General features: G+C 40.5%; 2 protein-coding genes across 9 annotated transcripts in view; one reads left to right on the top strand and one right to left on the bottom strand.

Moving 5' to 3' along the window:
* LOC108040843 overlaps positions 1–25,654 on the top strand; it is a 35,056-nt gene that overhangs the window by 6,037 nt on the left and 3,365 nt on the right. For 2 of the 8 annotated variants that reach the window (XM_017118480.2, XM_017118482.2), the window contains exons 4-15: positions 15,931–16,022; positions 19,250–19,317; positions 19,596–19,731; positions 20,807–20,878; positions 20,952–21,096; positions 21,362–21,417; positions 21,481–22,728; positions 22,799–23,755; positions 23,814–24,412; positions 24,486–24,599; positions 24,655–24,764; positions 24,863–24,985. In XM_017118480.2, the coding sequence (XP_016973969.1) occupies positions 15,931–16,022; positions 19,250–19,317; positions 19,596–19,731; positions 20,807–20,878; positions 20,952–21,096; positions 21,362–21,417; positions 21,481–22,728; positions 22,799–23,755; positions 23,814–24,412; positions 24,486–24,599; positions 24,655–24,764; positions 24,863–24,985 (3,720 nt within the window). Of the gene's footprint in view, positions 1–6,672; positions 7,422–15,930; positions 16,023–19,249; positions 19,318–19,595; positions 19,732–20,806; positions 20,879–20,951; positions 21,097–21,361; positions 21,418–21,480; positions 22,729–22,798; positions 23,756–23,813; positions 24,413–24,485; positions 24,600–24,654; positions 24,765–24,862; positions 24,986–25,654 lie in introns of those variants that run through there. The other 6 variants (XM_017118485.2, XM_017118486.2, XM_017118487.2 and 3 more) reach the window with 5 other exon arrangements.
* On the bottom strand, positions 3,100–3,815 carry LOC108040792. The gene is made up of 3 exons (XM_017118402.1): positions 3,559–3,815; positions 3,326–3,493; positions 3,100–3,270 (listed from the first exon to the last, which is right to left on the bottom strand). The coding sequence occupies exons 1-3, from the start codon at positions 3,751–3,753 to the stop codon at positions 3,100–3,102; spliced, it is 534 nt and encodes a 177-aa protein (XP_016973891.1). The 5' UTR covers positions 3,754–3,815.

Here is a 25,654-nt window from a genome sequence, read left to right as displayed (position 1 = left end):
ATTGATAAAACTTTTGCCAGCTCTGAATTTAAAATATTTTAATTTAGTTTGGCTTTAGTTTTTCGGTACCCGTTGTTGTTTTTCCTGTTATCCTATCATATTCGCCCATGGCCATTAGCTAAAAGGCGGCCAACCTTTAGGAAAATAAAAAAAATAAAAAAAATAAAACTGAAATAAAGCCACGAAATTTGCCTTTCGGTGAGGTCTTCTATCACTTTTTTTTTCGCCCGAAAGGCAAGCAAATTAAACAAATTACCCCCACACACATGTGGATCCAAGAGATACTTTTGCATGCAAGTTCCGTCACAAAAAAAAAATCTAAAAAAAATCACAAAAAGCGTTACAATTCGTTTTCCACTTTTTGTGCATTTTTCTTCAAAAATCCTTTTGGCCGAGCCTTGTGTGCTTCATTATCATTATTTGAGTCCGTTTCCCTGTCTCTTTCCTTGAGCACATAATTGCCAAGAGAAATAAAAAAGTTGGCGCTTTGTTTTGCACAAAACTTTTGCATTTCCGTTGTTATGAAACTTGAGCGCGTCCAAAAAAAAAAATAAAAAGATAAAATAGTGAGTGCCAGAAGTGAGTGAAAAAAAGTGGCTGAAAACGAAAGAAAAGGGCCGACAACAATCTTTTCGTGTGAGTTAAATTGCAAAATATGATGGCCGGCGCCTGGCACCACTTCACACAAGGCCAGAAAGAGAGAGGGCGAAAAGGTGGGAGCGAGAAAGGTGTCATCCTGTAGGTGGCTAATTAGATAACACTGGGCCTAATTTGACGCTGCCACGCCCACAGTCCGCCCTTGCTTTTCACTTGTTTTTCATTTGCAGACACACACACAAAGGACTCGTCGTTTGATTATTGTGTCAAAGTCCTGGTTTTTGTTTTCTTTGGTCTTTTACCCACTTTCAGTCCGTGTTTGCCATGCCCTGATTTGCTTTGGCCATTTGTGCCGCATTTCATTTTAGAACTCTAATCACACATTATTTTCCCGAACTCATTTTTTCTATTTCCGACTGTTCATTCAAGCGAGTTTAAATTCAGCGTAGTAACGTCAATACTTCTGTATTTTATTGCTAATTTTTGAAATTTAACATTTTTGTGATATTACATAGTAAATCAAAATACTTGTTACCTTTTGATACGAATTTAATTTTCCTTTAGATTATAATATATTATTACTCTTTGACAATTCAATATGTTAGAAAGGTAGTTTTAAATATTTGATTGTGCTTGAAGATTGTATAATAATTTTTGGCAGAACATTGTACCCAGAACACTGACTCAATATAAACTAAAATCAATTCACATTCAATATTTAATTTATTTTGTTGAAAATAATTTGTATTCTTTAGTTTTCTTTATAATTGGAATACTCCAACGTTGTTTTAACTGCCAATAATAGTTTCTGGCGGTTAAAAAAACTCGTATGAACAGCATACTCGCCCGTCTCGATGGGAAAACGGCTTCGAAATTGATTTATATCAAATTCAAAATTGTCGAGTTTCATGTTTTCATTCGCCTGTAATTTTTATAATTAATAATTGTGGAAAATGGTATTTATTACTCACCTTAAAAGGACAGGTATAATTTTTGGCAAGATATGGCCTTACGTAATTAAAACAAATATTAAGGATCAGGTTTTTGCGATTGCTAAGAAAGTCGCACCCGTCCGTAGAAATGTTGTACAAGAAGGGCCGCCAGCCATTTGCTCTTTTAAAAAATTCTAAGCGAAACTGTAAGAATTTATTAAATAATTATTCCGAAGATTGTGTGGATTTATAACTCACGGTTAATTGATTGATTTCTTTCTTAAACTTGTAATCAATATTGACCGAGTTTCTGTACCGGTTGATAATCTTAAGTTTGCATAGCAAAATTTCACCAGTCTCTTTGTCGGGTGCACTACATTCTAGGGTCCTCCACTTGGCCTCCACTCCTAAAGAATTCAAAACAAGCAGAGTGATTAGCACAGCCAACATTGTTTTTTGGTAGTTTACAAATAACTGATTTAGTTCAACATGGAGTTGGACTAAACTAGCCGCCTTAACTGTATGTAAAAATAAAAACAAACTATTTATGAACTGCGCAATTATGTTGTCAACTGGCCTAGAAAAATTTGAAATCAATGGATTTAAATGATCACGGTAATAGTATAACTGATTTAATGTATTGATCAGTTTCTGTACATAATTTCCTTCATAATTTCAATACCTCTTGGCCAGCACTTTTAAAGAATTTCAAATCAACATGTATATCAACAGATATTTAAATACGGATCTTAATCAAGACGAGTCTCACATTGATTGAGTATTTATAAAAATAAGATTAGAATATTCATATATAAACTAAATATTTATAAGTAGTTTTATCATGCATTTTTATTAATGTAAAAATAATTTCAATTTGAACTGTCTAGCATTTTTCATAGTCGTTCCAAAACCATTAATAACCAATTTCAATTCAATAATTACTTGCTCTTATTTGCCGGTGTGCAACGAATTATTAAACCGAAACGGTTAGTAATTGTTATAATTTTTCAACATTTTAAATCTCCCGGTAACTGTAGTATTTAGAATATCCAATTATAGTCCAAATGACTTGTCTCTGAACAATAAAGCTTAACTCCTGAGTGTATTTGCTCGGTTCTGTGGGGAAGTAAACTGCGAACTTTTCAAGATCAAACTCAAGGTCCTTAAATTAAAAAATTCATATTTCTGAAAAATAGGAAAAAATACTAGTACTTCTACCATGACTTCTGGGTATATAATATTCATTTCTGCCTAAAATATATATTTTTTATGAATTTTTATTAAATAAATCCCATGTATTGGTGTTTATTTTTGAATACATTCTATAGCGATAGAATTGTAAGTTCCGTATTGCTTCCTGTAATTAGAATACACCGATGTGAGGTAATTGAGCTGCAAAAATCATGTAGCATTTGTTACAGTCGTTAAAAAACAATTGTCAGTTCGCTTTTAAACGATTACCAAACATTTTATTAATTTCCATTTAAATACCCTCATTCCCAATAAAATTACATATAAGTACAGGTGCTTTTTCTATAGAAACTCCATTTTGGCGTAGGGGCTCGACATTTTAGCGCTCTCGGTAATTGCGGTATTCAAGTGATCCATTTAGAGTCAATGTGACTTTCCTCTGGACTATAAAACTTAACTGCAAAGCGTATTCGCCCGATTCAATGGGGAAGCGAACTCGAAACTTTTCAATATCAAACTCCAGGTCAGTACATTTTATTAAATGATTTTTCTGAAAAATTCAAGAGTTTGGTAAAACTATTTTTCGCGAGTTGAGATATACTTACCTTAAAAGGACACGTGTAATTGGTTATTGGAATATAAGGCTTAAGATATTCATAGCCAAGGCTCACGATCAGATTGTTTCGTTTAGATAGAAAATCACACAAGTTAAATGAAATATTGTAGAGAAAAGGCCGCCAGCCATTGGCACGTTTGAATAACTCCAAACGCATCTGAATATGGCAGAATTTAAGAATAGAAAACAAGCAGATGAAAAGGTATTCGATTCTCAACTTACATGCACATTATTGACAGTCTTCAGCTGTCTGAATTGAATACTGATCGAGTTCCTGTATCGGTTGATAGCCTTGATTCTGCACAGTAAAATTTTGCCCAAAGATTCATCATAGTTTGCACAGTGGAGACTCTTGAACTTGGTTTCCACTTGCAAAGATGATAGAAGTACTAGGGCAAAGACCCATACTGCTAGCATGACTCCTGGGTGTCGAAACTGGACTGAGTTGTTACGGAAATCGAGAGGCGATTATAACATATTGTTAACTCATCATATCGTCATATCACTTAAATGAACCTTATAATTATACTGTTTAAATTGTAGAGTAAGCCATTAAATTTTAAAAAGTACAAATTAAAAAAAAATATATTTTTATAACTGTTCAAAATTATATAATTTTGTCTTATCTTATATCTACGAATTGGGATTTTAAATAGTCTTGTTCCTTTGTTGTGTTATATTTTTAAAATGTCGGGGATAATCTTTTCGCCCCTGTTTAACAAGTCGTACAAGCTCATTAAAATTTCTTTAGTCAAATCTAGACTAAATTATTGAACAAGTTCATATTTTATTCTAGACGGCGGAAACTTAGCATGTCCTTCTTGGTTGTCTGTTTCTTTTTAATAAAATTATTTCTGCCATCCTAACAACATTATTTTACAATCTACTAATACTATTAAAAGCATCCTTAATTGAAGAGTCAGTTTGTCTGTTTTTGGGGATAGTAAAAAGTGATCAAGTTTCTAGGTAGACTGTTTAAATGTTCCACCCAACTTTCCGGTAGCTGTCGCCATTAATAACTGATGTATATATTCACAGAAATAATTTGAAAAACGTGTGGAATTGATAATTATTCATTTTAATGTCTAGTTACTGCTCTGCTTCAGTTATTTTTTGGTAACTAAACCAAACTAATGGTTAGAGGGTCAAAGTTATATTTGAATTAAGAATATTTGCAAAACATTTTACAGCTGACCTAATTTCAGAGTGGCTTTCATTTTTGTGTAAGGTAATATTCAAATTCCTCCAAATAGTATGTTTATCAATAACCCAAATATTTGCCTAATATTAATTTCCCTCTAAAATATATTTCCCTAATATATTTATAATAAATATATATTAAATAAATCCCATGGATTGTGGCGTGTATTGCAGGTGCGTCCGTGTCCATGTTGCATAGTTGCGCTTCGGGCTTGATTAAAAATTCCAGCGCCAACTTGACTGCCCACCGGAAGGTGTGCAAAGGTTTTCCAGGCACGTGCAAATTCCTCACCTTCCCCTCCATCGTTTCTTCTTTTTTTTTGCTTCCTGGATATTGTTATTGTTTTGGTTTCGCTGGGTTTTTTGGGGTAGGACCAAATGGAGCCGACGACGAGCCTCTCCGGTTTTAGGTGGGCGATGGACGGCGGCAGGGGGTTAATCTATTGCGCAGGTCTCTAATGGTCGGGGAACAACCCCTAAATTTTGTTGTGCAATAGAAATGTGTAGGTGCTTTTGTGGACCAACCCACACAGTTCTTTTCGCATTCCAGGGAAATTAGGCTAATGCCAATTGTTTATGGCCAGCTAGCTTATTTACAGGATGGGAACAAAGGTATTTTAGATATAATAAACATAGTTACCTTTTGTTCCACTTATTATAGATTACTTTTAGAGTAAGTTGAAGTTTTTAAGCCATATTTCGGCCTGGAGACATACAGCTTACCTCCCACCCATTCGGTGTTTTGAAGACCTAACCCCCTGTACCACCCCCTACTATATCCATCATCTCGCTGGCCCTCTCGCTCGCTCCTGCTTAGGTTTAAAGCTGCTGGCAACCGACGAATCCGGGCCCAAATGCAATAACTCGGCCCGAACAACAGGACTCGGATCCTGTCGGCCAGCCGAATGTCCTTGCCTTCCGCTGGCAGTTGCCAGCTTTCAGCATTCCGCTTTCAGTTTTCAGTTTTCAGACCTTGGCCAAGCGTGTCGGACGTGGCTTTCTCTTGGCCCTGCGAAAAAGACTAGCTCCGTTACGTACCGCTCTACGTATATCGTCGTCGCCATGCTTACGTGAAGATGGCTCGACCAATATTTGCCCGTGCATCGACATTAAATGTCCACAGACTGGTTAATCTGGCAATAAGGTTTCCACAAACATGATTTAATCGGGAGTACTTCGCTCGCGGAATCTTCCAATTTGCCACAATTTGTTTATGTAATTTGTTTACACTTTACTCAAGCCCCTTCAACTCTGTTTGTTGTTTGCTTTCCGTTCTTGTTGTTGTTTCTGTCGATGTTGTGTGGTCAAATTTAAATTGGTGTACTCAAGATTGCAACGATCTCTGGACTCTATATGTATATCCCCTATATGTGTTTTACTATATGTGTACTATGTGTTTATTTATTGTAGTGATTTTATTGGTTGATTGATGTTGTTAATTGGTGTTTTAGTGTAAACATTTCTATTTGTATGACATATATTTTAAGGAAGAGTACGATAAGAATTGTTTTTGATTTTCCCCTGGCCTTTGTGATTCACGAAATTCTTAGACATTGTTTAGGACACGAGACTAGAGCTTATCTGGGTCTAGTTTTCAGTTGGCAGCTGTCACTTGATAAGTCGGATAAATATATATATATTTCTTTTTTAACTGGCAAAACTCACCCACGGTTTTAGCAATTCGTTTGAGTTTGAACTTTGGTTCAAGGTTTAGATTCTGGGGAAGGGTAAATGCACACAACTGTAATAGTTAAATTTAAGTTACATATATAAATATTTAATCATTTGCATAGTTAGTTGGGTTGTCCAGGAAATTTGTGAAATTTCAGTGCCGCTCGCTTTCGAGATTTGTGTTGACACACGACTCGAGATGAACAGAAGGAGATGTCAAGATAGGCGGCAGACCTTATCAACATCACGGAGTGACATTATCAACCCGAACTAAGCCTAAAATCTACTCCCCCTACAAATTTATGGCTGAGAAAAAAATAATACAACTTACAAATTTAACGAACAAAATTGTAGGAAATAATCCGCTCCGGTCGGTCCATTTAGTCAACTCAAGTATCCCCAGGCGATCAGACGCTCAAGGCGGACTACAAAAACGCAGAACTAAATCGGGGCATAAAGTGTTTACAGAGTGATCAGTGATCGGTGAACAGTTAACAGTTAATAGAAAGTTCGAGCTATGGCGGGCTACAGATCGCTGCCTTTGGCGCCGGTGGCTGCCACGGCGGCGGTGCAACCCACAATGGGCGGCGTACCACCCACGATGGCCGCCTACGCCCACCACCAGTCGATGACGGCCATGTCGAACAACGGTATTATCTATCAGTCGGCGGTGCACGCCTCTATTCACAGCCTCAATACGGTCCAGAGCCAGCACCGATCCTCAACCACCCATCACATTCTAGCGACGGCGACAGCGACGGCAACTGCAACGGCGGCAGCGGCAGCTGCAACAGCAACCGCTGCAGCGGCGGCAGCAGCAGCAGTTGTTGCACTGCCGACGGCATCAGCAACGGCAGCAGCACCGCAGCAACATGCTGGCTACGGACAGCAACAGCAACAGATCCACCAGCAGCAGCAACAACAGCAGCAACATCTCGCCCAGCAAAGCCATCAGCAACATCAGCAGCACCAGCAACAGCAACTGATGACCCATCAGCAACACGCTGTGGCACAGCAGCAACATCACCATCTACAGCAGCAACAGCAACTTCAGCAGCAGCAACAGCACCACCACCATCATCACCACCATCACCACCAGCAGTTGTCGCTGCACCAGAACCACCTGTACTTCAGCGGTGCGAGTTTGGGTCACCACCATCACCATCGGCAGATCTTCAGCCATTTGCAGAGCGCCCTCATGCCGCTCAGTGTCAGTAAGTATGCCCTCTCAAGGCCCCTTGAAGGGGGCGTGGCAGGTCAATTTCAATAGTGAGGGATGCAAAAAATCAGGTTGGACTATGTCTATAACTTTGGTGGCTAAATAAGTTGGTAAAGTTGAACGAAAACAAAGACCGTTTGAGAGAAAAATTGAATTCTAAAAAGTGATTGAGGTTTGATGTTTAAAATAAAATATTTCTTGTCTTATTTAAAAGGGACTAAATTTTTTTTAAAATTAAATACTTTTTGGTGATTATATTTTAAAGTCTATATGTCGGCTATTAAGAAGTTAATACTAAAACACAGACTTAAGCACTTCTCTATCTACAAAATATTAATGCTAACGTTCATATCGTACCTATTTAACTTTTACAATTATTAAAAGGTTACTAAAGTAAACTTTCACATCGTACGTATGGAACTAATAACTAATTAAACGATTTAAAAAACAATTAAATGGTTTTAAAGATTCCTCATTACCAACTTACAATAGTCGATTATCATCTATGTTATTGGTGTCGCATGTTCTGTCTTTTACCGAGTGTTTTTACTATCGATGTTGTGCCTATTTAATATCCATCTTTATATCTCAATGTGCGTCTGTTTCTGTTAGAAATATACATATGCTAAGATGACCATTATGAAAAAGTAGCAAATTCATATTTTAAATGTTATTTCCCTGTGTTTCCATGTGTTGTAGAAAAGTGTGTTGTAGAAAAACAAAGACTCTTTGTTGAGTTTGGTATGCGTTTCAAAAGAAGCACCTACTTTTGGATACCATATTATTGTTATTTTATAATCCGAGTGTTTAATTTTGTATAACAATTACTAGTTATAGTTATACTTATTTCAAACACTCCTTTTCGAAAGAATGAATATTTACTTGTGTAAAAAACACCTAAACTGACACTATACTTACTAGACTTTTAACAAATCGCAGAGAACTCAAGTTTAAATTGTGTTTTCACCGCGATTTCGATTTTCGCTTTAGTTATACACCCCTTTCTTTACAAAACACACACTTGGGGACCGAGAACATGGATTTTAGCATTTTCTGAACATTTCATTAAATTTTATGTCATATCTTCCTGGGCAATAATTCGCACGCCATTCCAGAGACGCGTGCACGGGTGGCTCGCGCATATGTTGACAGTCGTTTATTGTTTGCAAAGGACACCAAACACACACACACACACACACTGAGACACACAAGGATACGTGTACATATACGCCGTAACCAGTTACAGTTACCTATAACGAGGCTCGCACGCCTAAAACCTAAACTACAGACAATTGAAACAAAAGGCCACCGAAAGGAGGCCCAAAGGAAAGGCTTTCTCCTTTCCATTTCCTTCTATCTCCATCTCTCTCTCTCTGTTTTATTGTGCGTGTGTGAGTGTGTGTAGGCAACAATGCAAAATATGCCCAACATTCGGCGTCTTTTTTCCATTCATTCCTACGTATGTACCCTCAGCTTTTGTGCTGGCTTAGTTTTTTGTCACCTCACCTGACCCTTCTTCTTGTCTTTTGTTGCACATTGTGAAATATGTCAGCAATTGTTGCAACTTTCGTTGTTGTTTTTATTGTTTCAGCCGTGTGGCCATTGTCACATTAGATTTTGTTGCTGCCCGGCGGCCGCTTAACTTTATTATTTTAACTTAACGGCGTTTTAAGTGTTTTTTATGTGTGTGAGATGGCGGAACAATGGCTCCTTTGAGGGCCAAAGTGTGGGTGTGGCTGCACTCGGTTGCAAGTAAACATTTCACACACACCCACCCACCCACACACGCACACAGTGACACTTCGTTTATGAGTAGCTTCATTATGCGCTTCATTTTTTGTAGCACACTTTTTGGGGTTGTGAAAAACCAACAAGTGCGGAGGTTGGTTTGCGTGTGGGTGTGGGGCTATTGTTGTGTCCCAGTCAATTGGATTGTTTTTGTGACACCCAGGAGTTCGTTGTCTTCCTTGAGAACTTAACATCTTTAATAGCGTAACGCTCACTTAGCACAATAATTGAGTTAAATTTGTTATCTACTTATTTCATTTTCTCGAAAATATTTAGTAAATCGTTTATTATGCAAATTTAACTGGGACTGAAAAGTATGTAAAATGGGGTGACTATCACAACATTTAAATTTTAGTGATTTCAACAATATTTCTTTTGTTTTGATACAAAATTCCTTTTGCAAACGTAACTAAACTGAAGAAAGCCATTAGAAATATGAAAGGTATAAAATCCTCCTGAAAATAAGTCATGGCTGGACTTTAATAATTTGAGGAAACCACAGTTCAGGCATTTTTGATCTAATATATATGCATAAGGCCAGGGGAGTGTGAAAAAGTCATAAAAAAGTAAAAGAACTGGAAGAGTTGGTGGAGCAAACTCGCAAGTTGACAAAATTTTTAATAAGCCACTTTGCTGTCCGCCTTTTGCATGCCAAAAGAGGCGACCAAAGAAATCCAGAAGTTGGCAGCTGTCAGGACACACATACCCATATATGTGTGTATGTACATGTATATGTGGGGAGGACACTTTTGATGGTGTGTGCCGGCCATCCCGGGGCGCAATAAAAAATTCAAAACTCTCGCTCACATTCGGATTTGGTCAGAAGATCACGTAGCCAATAAATATTACTCAAGCTTCAAATGCTCGCACACAGTTGGCTACACTTGTTATCCTTTCGGCCAAGACCTAATGTCCTGCCTTTATAGGTTTCCCCTTTAATTTCGCTGCCAGCTGGTGGGCGTTGGGGCCTTTGCTCATTTTTTGTGTTTGATGTGCGCCTATTAATTTCGAGTTTGTTCCTTTTCAGCGGCAGCAATTCAATTAGTTGTCCTTCGTTCAGGTCCTTCTTCTGATCCGTCACGTAATATATTTGCTCATATTACTAAAAGCCACATAAATCGTGCCAAGGGCTTTGGATGAGCGCTTCTATTTCCCATTTTTCCTCCAGGAGTTTCAAGGAGACTCGAAGGGACTTTAAATTGCAGCAAATATATGGGTGCATGTGAGTCCTGTTTTTAGCCTGATCGATGGCCAAATGTTGACAAAATGCAGCCAGGTTGGGGCTGCACCTCTTTGGTCTTGTTTACAAGTGGCCTTCGTCCAGGGCCGAAAAGTCAAAAAGTGTTTGCCAACGCCGAAATTCCAAGCAATTAAATCACTTTGATGCTAATTTGGATTAATATGTTGTTGCTGCTTCCGGTCTTGTGCCTATCGAATGGCAATTTGTTGCCTTTTCCAGGTGGAATCCCCACCTCCTATGTGCTTTCGATTAGAGGCCAAATAGATTTATTGAACAATGCATCCAACGTTGTTGCATGATGCTGCCTGCCTGCCTGCCGACCTCTGTGCGTTCGTCCTGTTCGTCCTGCGTTATTTATTTGGCTTATCGCTCCAAAGGGTTTGGCCTCCGGTCGAGAGGATGCATTGCCGAAAATTGTGCTACATTCGGTCGTTTGTTTTTGGTTAGACAAACAGTTTTTGTCCCCCACACTCGCTGTCTCTATTTGGCTTACAAACCATATTAATTTTGTTAGATAAATATTAGTTTTCAGCTGATCCGGCAGTGGGGGCTAAACTGTGTCTCGATTTTATGTATTTTTAATGAACCATTGCCCGGCATTACCGGAGGCCATGTGTTTTTGGGGTCCGGTTAGTCAGTTAGTCGGTGCCAATTTCATGGCACTTTAAATGTTTAATTTACAATTTATGTAAAAACAAAATACCGAAAATATCCACATAGAAATAAGATTTTTTTTCTGTTCAGCCAGAGAAACGTATGTGTATCATGATAAATACCCGGCATTAAAATAAATTACAGCTTTCGGTTTCCCCCAGCACCTCTTTCTCCCTGTGAATTTAAATAGAAAAAATATTTTTTAATATACTCACCGAAAGAGAACAAACCGAAAAAGGAGGAAATCGGGGAAACTTATACAAACGTTGCATGCGAGCGAGGCAAAAAAATTTGGAATGAATCCGGAAAAAATATATGATATGAAGAGCCCCAATATTAATATAATTTGCAGGCAGCTTAACTGAGTGTCTCCCCTTTATCCTTTGGCCCTCCTGTCAGCAAATCAGACACATAAGGGAGGCAACCTTTAGTTTACCTCACCCAAAGTGCATTAAATTCATACTTTTCGCGGCTTATGCCAAGGTACTTAAGCCAAGTAGGGGAAAACACGGCTCCTTGAAAGTAACAAATTGGCTTAAGAAAAGGGGTGAACACGGCGCTGAGAATTCTCTTAGTATTATTTAAATGAAAGGCTCTTTAAGTATTTAATATTTAAGAAATAATTATATTTGCATAATACTGCGATAATTTCTATAACATTTTCTTACTGAATCCCAATTTCTATTGGAATAAAAATCCAATAATTTCATAAGCCTTTAAAATTCTTATAATATCCATATAAGAGACTAAAACGATAGGTCTCTTAGTATTATTATATAAATGAAAAGGCTCTTTAAGGTTTTAATATTTAAGAAATTATTATATTTACAAAGTACTGCGATCATTTCTATAACATTTTTTTACTGAATCCCAATTTCTATTGGAATAAAAATCTCATAATTTCATAAGCCTTTAAAACTCATATAATATCCATACAAAGGACACTAAAACTTAGACGTAACGAGCAAAGGAAAAGTAATGAAATCCGCACGTAATTGCATTGCCCGTAGACACAAAAGACGATGACAATGTGAGCTAAACCCCTCCGATTTTATCCACCCTGTAAAGTCCCTCTGACCCAACCATAACTTGTAAATAATTTATAACATTTTTGCAAACTTTTGTTTGGCTTTAGCTTTGTTTTGTCGTATTTTCTGTTTAGATTTCATTCATTAATAGGACTTTTATGACTTTCAGACTTCCCCGTTTTGCCCCCATTTGTTGCATTTTTATGTTAATCGCTGTTGTGCTCTGTTCTGTTTTGTGTTTCCACCGCTTCCTATGGCTTTTGCAAATATTCCTCATTTGAGGTGAAATTGCATTTTGCTGCTGCTTTTGGGCTAATTATTGTTTGGCCCCGTCGCGCCTGACATGCATATTTGCTGTTATGTGTCTTTTAATTGCTGTTCTTGCCGCTCGCCAAGGCGAAATATGCAAAACTGGATGAGAAATGTTTCCTTGTAATGCCACAGAGCCAAGGAAAATGCAAAACGACTGACTTAGTCGTTGCCGCTTTGCCAAAATGTGATTTTTATCAACCGCAACGTGTGGAGCAGCGTGTGTTTGTTTTGGGTTTGCTTACGCTATAAATCATCCGCACATCTGTCATTTATGTGGACTTCGCTTGGTGAGAAGCTCTGAATTATATATCTGGTGAACAGTGACGTTGAAAGAGGGTCTGTCTAGGTAAACATAGATTTGCAAGAATATTTATGCATTTATCATATATCAAACTTAACCCATTATGAGTAATAATCATCTTCGAGCTAATAATTTAACATTTCGCTGGACTATTACCCCTTTTGATTTCCAAGCCCTCTTATAGTTTACACATTAACAAATATTTGTATTTCTTATCTTGAGAAACTTTTACTCTACCTCATTCTTTGGCTATTTGTTTTAACCATGACGTCTGTTCTGGCCTTCTTTCTCATACTTTCGGCTATCTCTATTTATTATTGGTCTATGTTTTCGCCTCACTTTTCTACTCAGAGACGTCATCATGCGTTATCTTCAAAAACCCTCTAGAGCGATATTTATTTCCCCATTTCTTTGGCATACTTGCGATAAAGAATTGCGTAGACAAGACTTTTAACATGGGGCTCTATTTCTCAGTTGTTTTGTAGCTATTTCCGAGACACTTTAATGGGTTTTAATTGTGGCAAGAGTGTGTGACTGAACAAAAGTAATTTCACACTCGCTGACTTTTCGGCGACGTCGGTGGTCACGAAAGTGCAAAACAATTTTTCTTTTGTATGTTTTATAGGACGCAAACTGCAACTGAACTGCCCACCCAGACATGCCTCCCATTCTGGCATTTTTTGGTGAGATATTTATTAGCCACAATTTGGCAGGCAGCTCAAATTGGCAGCTCTCGCGATTCACTCAGTCCACCTGGACAGGGGTTCATAAAACGCAAATTTATTATTTATATCAACTCTTTTGTGCTATTTGCCGTGTCAATTCGTGGGACATGGCCGAGGTTACCATCATCCCATCACCCATTCCCAAAAACCCACCTTCCCCAGAGTTTACGTTTTACCGGCTGCTGCTGCTTAAATTCTTCAGCCAAATTATGAGAAAATCTTGTGTACCAAAGAGCATTTGTCACAATTAAGCGGTGGATAAAATTATAGAGGGGTCTGTAGCCCATAGCCCCTGTTAAAGTTGTAATAATGCAAAACCCCCGAAAAAAATAAAAGGAAAAGGGAAAAACTTGTGCCACGCTGACGTTGCCATCGACATTGGCGACATGGGACCGCGGTCCCTTCATCTCGCGTCCCTCTCACCTGCGGTTTACCTTCTTTTTTGGCAGTCGCGGCTGCTGGGCCTTCGGTTTTACCCTCCCTTTTTTTTTTGAAAGTCTATTATGATGGCGGGCAACGTCAGTTTTTGAAGCTCTTCGCCATGAAATATGCAAAGAGCAGTTAAAAAAACTTTTTATTTGTATTAATCAAACAGAGTTATTCTTTTCCCCCCTCCGAACCCCTCGCACTTTTGACAACAATGGCAGCAACTGCATTATAAATAGGTGCAAAGGCTGTCTGGAAAAAGGGGGGCAAGGTGCTGTGATTGTTTCGACATTTTTGACAATTATCGCTTGAACATTTTTCAATTCAATCTAGCGGTGTGAGTTGAGCAGCTCAAGGCAGCGATGACAAATTAGTTTGGCCATAAAACTGGAGAGTGCGATCAAAGCAAACAATTTGTCGCCAATTCACCCCACTGCCCCTCAGGTTTTCGCAAGAGCGTGTCCTTTGCCAATACGTGAGCCATATAAAAATCACATAAACAACTTGAACTGCCACTACAACAACGCCCTGAAAAAGTAACTACATCAACGTCATCATTGCGAACAAAGTGTGACGAGGGGTCTGGAAAGTCCTTGCCTCGCCAGGGATGCGTGCGTGATTTCAAAGGACTTCTCCTCCATTGATAATTGTTTGGATCCCTCTTTGGTTTAAAATAGCATTGATTTTACGAAGGATTCTATTATCTAATCCTTAGTATGATTTATAGATATTTCTGCAATTCGGACTAAAATATAGCTTGTAGTATTCTTAACTAAATGTCTTCTCCTTTTTAAATTGTTACAAATTAAGTGCTTTATCTTAAAGACCTATACCTAAGGCTTGAAATTAAATATTTTTTATTGGAAATTAATTCAGCACTAACAGTTTGTCGTAGTAACTTTTAAAAGGTTCATTAATAATCAATTTTCAAGTGCAGGTTTGGGGTTTCAGCTGTTCTTCCTGGAAATATTTAACCTATTTATGTATGTATTATTTACATCAAATATATATGATGTCTTAAGTATCAAGCGAAACAATTTGAAATCAGTTTCAAAGAAAAGGCAGAAGTTTTAAGTAAGCGTCAACTCCAATCATCAACAAATATCTTCTGACAAACTCAGCGCTACTCAACTAATAGGCAACGACTAGTGTTTAAAATGTAAATTTACTGACTTAGGGGTAAGTTATGATCATGGAATCACTGGCACATCCCTGGTCGTGTGTGCTCACCTCTTTGAGGGGGGGTGCCAACAACAACCACACGCACTGTCTGTGCTGCCCCGCCCCCAAAAGGGCCGCTCCCTTCCGCCGCCCAACGTCTGGCATTTGCAATTTGGCAACACATTTCGGTTACGCGGCCTTTACTGGCGAATTGGTGGACTGGCAAGCGAAGTCGCTTCGCTCCGAGCACTTTATATAAATTGTGTACAAATACTTTTTATGGCTCTTCGAGTGCAACCTATTGGCTCTTTGATATACGACGAGTTTGGTGGCAGAAGGAAAGGGGGATGTCGCGTAGATGTGTCCGCTTTTATTACACATTTTTGCTAAATTACAGTTTGGCCGCAAAGTTTATTTACCCTCGGCGAGTTGCGTGGCATTTTAATAAACCGAAAGTTGGTTCGATTTACGTTGCAAGCTCCATTAAGTGTGGGTAATTATTCAATGACTCAAAACCGAAAAGTTTGCCACGCATTCTGCCAGCTAATGTTGAAGAGCGGATTTGATAAATGGAGAAATGCAAAACTCGTTTATTAATGTTGACATTATAGGATTTCTTCCCCCTTTTTTTTTGTATACTATATATTCATTTTTGTGGGCCCCAACTATAAATCATCGCTCTAAACTGATTTACATTTTTGTCGCATTTATGAATGTCCGACAGTTGCACCTGTTGGGTGTCAGGTGGAAATGTGGGGAGGGTCTTCGGAGTGGGCTGAAAACGGCATGGAGATATGCGAAATTGATTTCCCGACTTGCGCTTTCGGTGCACTAAACATCTCATTTTCTTCTTTTTGCCCCTTTTACAGATGGCGAACCCATCAAGCTGCCCGACAATTTGGAGAGCCTGCCAAGAGCCGACAGTTTTCCATCACAGCGTCATCGTTGGAATACAAATGAGGTCAGTTTTAGTTCTAAGTTGGTCTGTTTCTGTTTCTGTATTGTTTGTTTTTTTCCGGGACTGTTTGTATTTGTATTTGTGTTTTTTGTTTCTATTTGCATTTGATTGCACATAAAATTGTCGAAACGGGGTAGTCAAGTGAAAGCCAAAAGGAAGTCGACGACTTCGGTGGGGCCTTGGACAGTTGACAGGCGGATGAGCCTGCCAGTCCTTCGCCAGGACACTTTGACAGCCTTCGACGACGGCTCTTCGTTGCCCCTGTTTCCTTGAGGCGCCACACACTTGTGAATTTCTATATGCAGATTAATGAGATGGCCGGCAGTCCATTAGGAAAGGCTCCGCGACGTTTTTATTGCGCCACAAACTATAATGCAAACACCAGTAAAACTAGAACTCTAGAATCTGTGTTCGGGGACCCGCTTTTAAAAACCTGACCACGCGTCGCCGAAAAGTTCGCTTCCGTGTTTTCCCTTCCCCATTTTTTTTGTCACCCAGGGATTCAGTTCGGTTTGCAATAAAAGTTTTTACTCGCGGAAAATGAGAAAACAAAAACAGGAAAAATTCTTTGCAATGAGCTTGGCTTGCTGTTTTACTTGTGAATTAAGCGCAACCGCAAATATTCATTTGGACAGTTGTAAAGTTCAAGCTGGTGGGGGGGTTTTTTTTTGGGTGGTATGGAGGCTTTACACACTATCGCAACAAAGTTCACTTAGTTAAAAAAAGCTGGGGGTTAAATAATAATATTATACACTAAACATTTAGCGTTTGAAATATTAGAATTTAAACTCCTGTGCAAGTGGTTAAAACCACTAAATCCTTTCAATCAGATACTAATGATACTATAATATATTTTATATTGTAATCTTTTAAACTTAATTATGAATTATTATAGAAAATATTGTTAGAAAAGTTTTTAATGCCAAAATGTTTTTCAAACTATTAAAAGCAAGATAATTGATTTATGTTTCACCCCAGTAATATAACGATTCCACCACCAAGTACTTTATTTATTAAATTCTTGCCCACCGTAAGAGCATCTTCTAGTTGATTAAAATAAAGTTTACCAACTGAAAAGCAAAGAACTCTGAATCCAGCAGCAGGACCCGTAAACTGAACTACATACAGGAACTACAGGACCTCTCCACCTCTACCTCTGCATCAGCATGCAAAAATTACAAAATATAGCCGTGCACGGGGCATAAATAAAATTACGCACGCTTATTTTAGTCTGCTTACAGGGAAAAGGGGGCAGTTGGGGGACGGTAAAGTGGCAGGATGACCCCACCCGATCCTGGGACAGTCGCTTTAACCACATGGTTTTAATTTGGCATTTAAGCAGTAGCCAGGGGCCAGAACACTCGACCCTGCTCATAAAGCAACTGCAAAATAATAGCAACACCGGGAACAAGCGACCGTGTGTGTCTGTGTGTGGTTGCAAAAAGGCGCAGCTTAAAAATCAAAAAGTTAAATTGATAATGAGTCGCAATTTTATGTTTATTTTTTTGTCGCCCCATTCGTTTTCTGGGTGACCCGAACTGGCCGCTCTGCGTTGGTCACCAAAAGGACCACTTGACTGGAAATGATTAAGTGGCATGGTTTAAATTAGTCCCTGCTGGTTTTTCTAAGGACAGCAAGTGTTGGCATTGGAATGGTTTGAATAACTGGATGAGATCTTTAGGATTTAGTACTGATATCAAACAATTTATTCCCTAAAATAGACAAATTAGAAAACTAAATGATAGTTCAACAGAATATCTTAGCCTATCTCAGTTAACCCAGATATATTTTGAAATTTCGGTTTTACTTAGGACAAAGTTTATTCATAGAAATATTAACAATGAATTTTTTAAAATTATTTGGATATTATAAAAAAACCTATTAGAACAGATCACAGTTTAAAAGATTTGGTATATTTGTATTATATATTAATAAATTCCCTACAATTGACTTCCTATTTGCTATGTCCTATAAGTAAAGTTCAATTTGCTTGGCCATGGACTTCCTATATGATTGATGCATCGTTTGTTCTTCGCTTGGGTGAAAGTGTTGAAACAACATTTGACTAGGGCCACGCCCTAAGCCAAAAAGGGCGGCCCATACGCTGAGGTGGGCATAAATTCTTAATGCTTCGCCTTTCCGAGTATGTGCCCGGAATTCATCATAAAGCGAGGAGTGAGTTTGGAGTAGGTCGCTTGAGCCATGCATAAATAAGCAACAGCCATCCATCTATACATGTGTCTATCTTTCCATATGTCCTTCCATATGCTCTTCAGCGGCGGAACAGCCAAGTCAGGGGCAATTTTGGGCAAAATGCAAACGTTTGCCACTTGACAAACACGCGCCTGTGATTTGCCCAAACTCCTTCCTTTATTCCCGATATATACAATTTTTATGACACTCGCAAATGCTGCGATATCTTCCCCAAAACTGAGACTCATGGAGACTCATGTTTGGCTGCACAGCTGAGGATGCTGGGGATGGATGGATGGCCACTTTGCATTATTCATGCAACGTCAAGGAAGCAAACAAATTGATAACTTTATCGGCAAAACATGCAATGAAATGTCTAAAATGGGAGAATTCCCAGTGAACTTTCGCTGACTGTTGTGTGATTTGCATTCGAATCGTTTTTGACTGTCTAAATCTTGAACTCCATCGTTTTTTAAGATTTTATATTCCTCGGTGACAGGGCATTTCAAGTATGCACACAAATTGCACTCGGGATGCGTCTCTGCTGGCTTTTGGTCTTTTGGTCTTTTGGCCGCCAACCTGGTTAAGTGTCAACTGCCGGCGACACCTGTAAATTGTGGTTAACACACGGCCACCATCTACAATCTACCCCCTCTGCTTTTCTCGGTGGCAGTGTCCGCTTTGCGGTCAAATGAAATTTCTAAAATGTTTTCCTTTGTTTTATGGCGCAGAAATCCCTCCTCTTCTCCAGCTTTTGGCGGAGGAAATGCCGCGAGTTCCGTGACTGGGCAGCGGAGTCGTTTGCCCATTAAGTCCGGAAATTGTTAGCACGTTAGTTGAGGTCAGTTAGCCAAGTTAGCGGGTGAGCTGGGGGCTCGTGGAGAAATGATGGAGGTTGGAAAATAACTTTTCCAGTGTCGCAGCGATGATAAGGCCGTTGTGAAGGCCGCTTGCGCTATCTCTGAATATTTTCACCAAGATGTATTTGTTATGCAAATATAGAAGTATGTACTATAGCTTTTGTTTATGTATTCCAGGAAATCGCTGCGATTCTTATCAGCTTTGATAAGCACGGCGAGTGGCAGTCCAAAGAGGTTCGGACCAGGTGAGTCACAATATTTAAATCTATATTAAAGTCCGTTTTAAGGATATCTTGTTCTTCAAAACATATAGTAGATAATATGATTTAGGGTTTCCTAACCAAATATAAGCATTGCATTGAATAATTCGTTGCTTATTTTTATATTGAATACAATTTTCATTTCATAACACCACTTTAAGTTAACTTTTGAATGAATTTATAGTGCAACAATTGAGTTTTAGGACCTATATTGTATTTTTTAAAGAGTTTTAATATTTTACTTGTATATAATTTCCCTTTAGACCCAAGAGTGGATCGCTGTTGCTGTACTCCAGGAAGAAGGTTCGCTATAGGCGCGATGGTTACTGCTGGAAGAAGCGCAAGGATGGCAAGACAACGCGCGAGGATCACATGAAACTAAAAGTACAAGGCACTGAGGTGAGCTCACATATTTTTTCCCCCGGTTAAGAGTCATTGCTGGCTGCACAATTAGGCAATTAGCCGGAATCGTTTTCCAGTCATTGCCATCATTTGTCAAGGGGCTAAAAAAAAATGGGTTTAACTCCTCGGACTTCCTTAAGGCTTTCTTTTTTCTTCTTGACCGTATGGGGGTTCCTTTTGGGTGAGTTATGATTTCCCGCCGGAAGTTGACAGAAACTTACGGTGTCCTCCCCTTTTTCCTTCGGCCATTTCGTCCATGGCAAGTGTTTGCCTAAGGATGTGAACGACGTCGCCGTTGCCTGCTAATGAAATAAGCCTTGCCAAGGGTTAAGCTTATTTATAATGTCTGACTGTCGGAGAATATCTATACCCCAAACCAAAGCCATTATAGAAACATAAAAACATTTGGCAATTTCACGCCAATTTTTCCACAGTTCCTTCGCCGTTTGTTTTTATTTTAATTTTTATTTTAATACATTCGCAAGTAAACGTGGCCGGCGAAGATTTATGCAGTTGGCAGTGCTGGCGGGGTGCCGTCTCCTTACATGATAACTGGGCCCAAACGAGGGAGATAGTACAGAGGAAATGCCAAGGCAAAGCGAAAGAAGTCAGCGGCATATCGCGGGCAACAAGAGCCAACAAATTTATCAGCGGGTAGAAAAAAATTGCAAAAAAAAAAGACTTAGCTAGAAAAAAGACGGCAAAAAGTCTTAAGAATAAGAAAAATGCGCAACGAAATGTTTTATAAGTCAGGGAAACCCGTTTCCTCAACTCTTCCGTTTCGATTCGTTGGTTTTCGGTTTGAGTTTGAGTTTGAGTCCTGATTTTTGGCACTTACCGAAGACCAAGTGGCGCCCCCTAGCGTGGGCGGTTGGTAATTTAATTTGGAATCCACTTGCTCTTCGTTTTTATGCTTTCCAATTAAATGGATTTCTTCGCCACGGGGGCAAGTGAGCTGCGTGTGGAGCGGAGTAGGGATTCCCCAAGTTTTTAGACCCTTTTTATGCTCTTGTTTGTGTTGCCAGATTGATAAATTGAATTTCCTTCGATTTCTGCCCCCTCTTATCCACAGTGCATCTATGGTTGTTACGTACACTCGGCCATATTGCCCACATTTCATCGCAGATGTTACTGGCTGTTGCAGGTAAGTGGGGCATCCCGCTTCTCCTTTGGTTTGCTCTAATCCTGGGAGGATATTTCTCACTTCCCGTAAACAGAATCCGGACATTGTTTTGGTGCACTATCTGAATGTCCCGTATCCAGATGATAATAAAATGGCAGTGATTGCGCCCAGCATCACACTTTGGGGCGATAAGAAGGAGTGGACCAAGGAGGAACTGGTCAGCCAGCTGAAACCCATGCGTAAGTGTTGATTTTGGATAAGAACTTAAAAGATTTCTTAAAAAATATTCAACAAAATATTCAATAATACTTCAATAAGCAGATTACCAGAAACTTCTGAATTGTGCACGTTAATTATTAAGAGAAAATATCAAACAAGTATAAGATTTCTTTTCGCCGAACAAATATCCTTTCTTGAAACTTATCTGTTTAGGACTAAACCCTAATAAACCAAAGTGGTTTATAAACTTCTAATTGAAAACTTATATACTATAATTTTTCACAGTCTCCACAATTAATTCGGATGATGACTCCGACTCAGGCAACGACATAGAAATATCGGTGAGTACAAGGCTGTATAATACTGGTTACAACAGCTAACTGAAGTGGATTTCCCATGACTAGACGGCGGAGACGGTGGAGTCCATTGTTTGCCAGCTGATGGAGAAGCAGCGATTGTCTCGCCAGGCTGCGTTGGTAAAGCAGCTGGACTGCGGCTGCGGGGATGGAGGATGTGCGGATGGAAAGACCTGCACGCATCCCGTGATGCGACGATCGGGCGCCATGCTTAAGTCCTCGGTGCAGGAGAAGCGGCTGGGCGAGACCTTCAACGGCAACACGCCCAATGTGGTGGTGGCCAGCAAACTCTACTCCCGATGGGCGGAGCGGCCAAGGCAGCACCTGGACAATCACGGCCAGTTCCACAATGTCACGCAGCAGTTGCCGCAGGAGTCCGCCATCAAGTTCCAGATCATTCCGCCGCAGCAGCAGCAACAGGATGGGAACTACCAGCAACAGCAGTATCGAGGAGCCAGTCAAATGTTGGCCGCAAGAAACAATCTGGTGATGCAACAACAACAGCAGCAACACCAACAGCAGCAGCAATACCACCAGCAACAACAGCAACAGCAGCAGCAGCACTTGAGCCTGCAGCGATTTGTTGCCAGTCAAAGCCAGAATTCTGTACATCTCAATCAGCAGCACAGGCTGCAAATAGCCAATACAACGATCACAGCCACAGCCAGAGATCCTGCGACGACTTCAGCAGCAGCAGCGGCAGTAGTGGCCTCAAATGTTATGGACACTGAACTAATTGAAAACCAAAACCACATGACCGCAAACAAAATCACAAACTCCAGTAGCAGCAATAACAGCAGCAGCAATGCCAGCAAGCAATTAGCAGCTCAAACAAACAACGAATTAAATGTCGTAAATAATAACGACCCCGGCAACAATAACTTTATGTACAATCAACAGCAGCAACTCAATGCTTCCAGCAACAACAGCAACCAGCAGCAGCAGCAACATTATTATAAATTGCAACAGACAACAGCAACCCCAAGCAGTGGTCAGCCGCCCCCTCTGGCGCAAGTGCAACCCCTTTCCTTGGCCCAACCCCCCGTGGAAGCCATGTGCATGTCACCCGAGCATCGCATCAGCAGCCAGCCCACACCTGCAACGTCTTCCGCTGGCAACAACACCTCCTCCATTTCCATATCCACTCCCACATCCATATCCACACCCACATCGGGCACTTCGTCCACTTCGAGTTCCTTACAATCGATTATCGATGGCAATCAGCAGCAACAAATTACAACGACTTCGACGGCAGCAACTTGTGATAATTTAATGAGCGCCAATGCGCTCTCTGAGGTGAGTAACAACCGCAAAATCGCCTGCAATCATTGTATTTATGTTGATTAAATTCAAACTTATTCGACAGCAGGACAGCAACACAGTCAACAATCAGGCCACAGAAGCCCTCAATAGGAGTCAGCCGCAGTCGCAGTCGCTGGCTCAACCCCTGAACCAAAATGGTTGTGCAACTTTCAGTGCTTCCAGTGATAACAGTAGCCAAATTAGTGACGAGAGCAGCAGCTTTGGCGGGAACAATCAAACAAGCAGCAACAGCAGCAGCACCGAGGAGGAGCCCCCGGCGGAGACTCTAAGTTTCTTCAACGAGACCTTGGATCTGTCCCACGAGGATATTCAGCGTACTTTGATTGCCAATATGCCATACAATACGACAGCAACAGGAGCAACAACATCTAGTGCAACGACAGCAACAGGCGGCAGCAGCAAGTCCAAGAACAATCCACAGGAGGCGGAGAAGAAACCTGAACCTCCAACCGAGGTTGAGGAGGATGAAACGGACGATGTGTTTGCCAATCTGGACGCCTTCGATATGCTCGTGGAGTTTCCCGAATTGGATCTGGATGACAAGCAGGCACTGAATAACACCGCTTTGGAGCAGGGCTCCTATTTGGGCGAGGCAACGACATCACAGCCGCGCAAGGTGCTCAATATATGCGACTTTAGTCCAGAGTGGTCGTACACGGAGGGAGGCGTCAAGGTTCTAGTGGCTGGACCCTGGACGAGCTCTAATGGCGGCGCCTATACGGTGCTGTTTGATGCCCAACCAGTGCCCACGCAACTTGTCCAGGATGGAGTTCTCCGCTGCTATTGTCCAGCCCACGAGGCCGGATTTGTGACTCTGCAGGTTGCCTGCGGTGGTTTCCTTGTCTCCAACTCCGTGATGTTCGAGTACAAGCTGTCGCTGCTGGCTGATGCTCCCTTCGATGCCAGCAGTTCCAACGATTGCTTGTACAAGTTCACGCTGCTCAATCGCCTGTCTACCATCGATGAGAAGCTGCAAGTGAAGACGGAGCAAGAACTCACGGTTCGTAAGCAATTTATACTATACATTCATATTGTTAATCTAATGTTTGGTTTTGTAGACCGATCACACTTCTCTTTATCTGGAGCCCAACTTTGAGGAGAAGCTGGTAGCCTATTGCCACAAGCTAATCAAGCACGCCTGGAGCATGCCCAGCACATCTGCCTCCTGGACTGTGGGACTACGCGGCATGACTTTGCTCCATTTGGCCGCCGCTTTGGGCTATGCCAAACTGGTGGGCGCCATGCTAAATTGGAGGTCAGAGAATCCACATATCATACTTGAAACGGAGCTGGACGCCCTCAGCCAGGATGTCTACGGCTTCACTCCGCTCGCCTGGGCCTGCGTGCGCGGCCATGTGGAGTGCTCGCTGCTGCTCTACAAGTGGAACCACAACGCCCTGAAGATTAAGACCCAGGCTCAGCAGACGCCCTTAGATTTGGCCAATATGCGGGGTCACAAACATTTGCTGGCCCAGATGTACAGGCTGGAGAAGGAGCGCTGCCGGAAGCCACAATTGCGCGGTGGCTTGGCCAATCTTTCCATGAATATGGGCGTGGAAGCGGAGACGGAGGAACAGCACCAGAGCTTCAGCGGCTTTGATTTGGAGCTCCAGCGTAAGCATGATGGGGTTTTCCTGAGACCTGTTGCTGTGCATAGGTAGGAGAGACTAGATTAAAGAAAATATTTGTATTTAATCTTCAACTTGATATTTTCCAACCCTAACCAATAGCAATCAAAGTCCACCAAATAACAGCAGTCGTTATTCGAAGCGATCTTCTATAGACAGTGGCATTAACATGGATATACGCAGCAAATCCGGCAAACCACTATCCAGGCTTCATAGGTAGGTCAATAAGCTAACTTCATAACTTGCATTTACTTAATTTTTGTTATTCCAGTAACTTTGAGAGTCATGACAATTATGCTCTGGGCGTTGACTCGCCGCTGGACTCGCTGACTGGGACCAACTGTCTGCTGTCGCCGCTGCGAAAAATGGACTTTGCTCTCTGTAAGTTTGGGGATCAGTTTCTGCATGAACCGTATTCCTAGTTATAGACTATATGGAATCAACCAAATGCTCAAATCTTCTCGGTAAATTCAAACTAGGCGAGGTATCCACGGGCGAATCGAGTCCCGTGCACGACAAAGACATCGATTGCGACGACAACTCGACGAGCGCGACCGACGTGACCATTGGCAATGAATTGGCCCTGCCCGATGCCGTTGTAGGTCAGTGATGGCAGACGGATCCTGCCCTGCTCCACTCTCAATCCAATCTCAATCTGTCAACCCGTAACAACCTCACCCGTAATCTGTACTGTAGCTAAAATCATACTAACCATATGGGGCTGGCTATCGATGTTTTTGATGTTGTTGTTGCTATTGCTGTTTGTTGTTATATGTACTCATGTGTATTTGGGAGGGGAGCTCGTTTAATCAATGTAAATGTTCGTTATTAATATTGGTTGCTGGTTGTGCGCCCTAAATGTGCGCTTTTATCGATGTCTACATTTAACCGATTACTAATTTTAAACTAACAAACACTCGCCGCCTAATTAACCACGAATTGATCGTTGTAAATATAAATCCGAGGTGTATGTAAATAGCTAGCTAAACACTCTAATCACAAAAGTCAATGCTTGTCGGTGTATAATACAAATAATAGTTAACCGTGTCCAACGACTTTTTAATCGTGATCAATTTAGAGAGTCATAAACGTAGCTTTGTCAATTTAGGCTCAATAAGATCTTTTGGCTTATTAAGCTTAACGTTACAAAGATAAAAGTATGAAACTGTAAATTTGTACATGACGGTGTCCAATTAAATTATGTAGACTCGTTTGCCATGTATTCGTATGAATGTATATGCCTGGAACTAGTTTTGTAAACAGTTTGGCCT

The sequence above is a fragment of the Drosophila rhopaloa genome, unplaced genomic scaffold (assembly GCF_018152115.1).
Source record: "Drosophila rhopaloa isolate 14029-0021.01 unplaced genomic scaffold, ASM1815211v1 contig_115, whole genome shotgun sequence".
Taxonomy (NCBI): Eukaryota; Metazoa; Arthropoda; class Insecta; order Diptera; family Drosophilidae; genus Drosophila; species Drosophila rhopaloa.
The sequence above is the reverse complement of the archived record's forward strand: the minus strand, read 5'-3'. Positions and strand labels throughout refer to the sequence as shown.

Excerpts from the sequence above, each read along its gene's own strand:
- LOC108040792 (XM_017118402.1), bottom strand. The coding sequence starts at position 3,753 with ATGCTAGCAGTATGGGTCTTTGCCCTAGTACTTCTATCATCTTTGCAA. Across the intron at positions 3,494-3,558 it reads AGACTGTCAATAATGTGCAT|ATGCGTTTGGAGTTATTCAA; the intron begins GTAAGTTGAGAA and ends TGCCATATTCAG. Across the intron at positions 3,271-3,325 it reads ATTACACGTGTCCTTTTAAG|AAAAATCATTTAATAAAATG; the intron begins GTAAGTATATCT and ends TGAATTTTTCAG.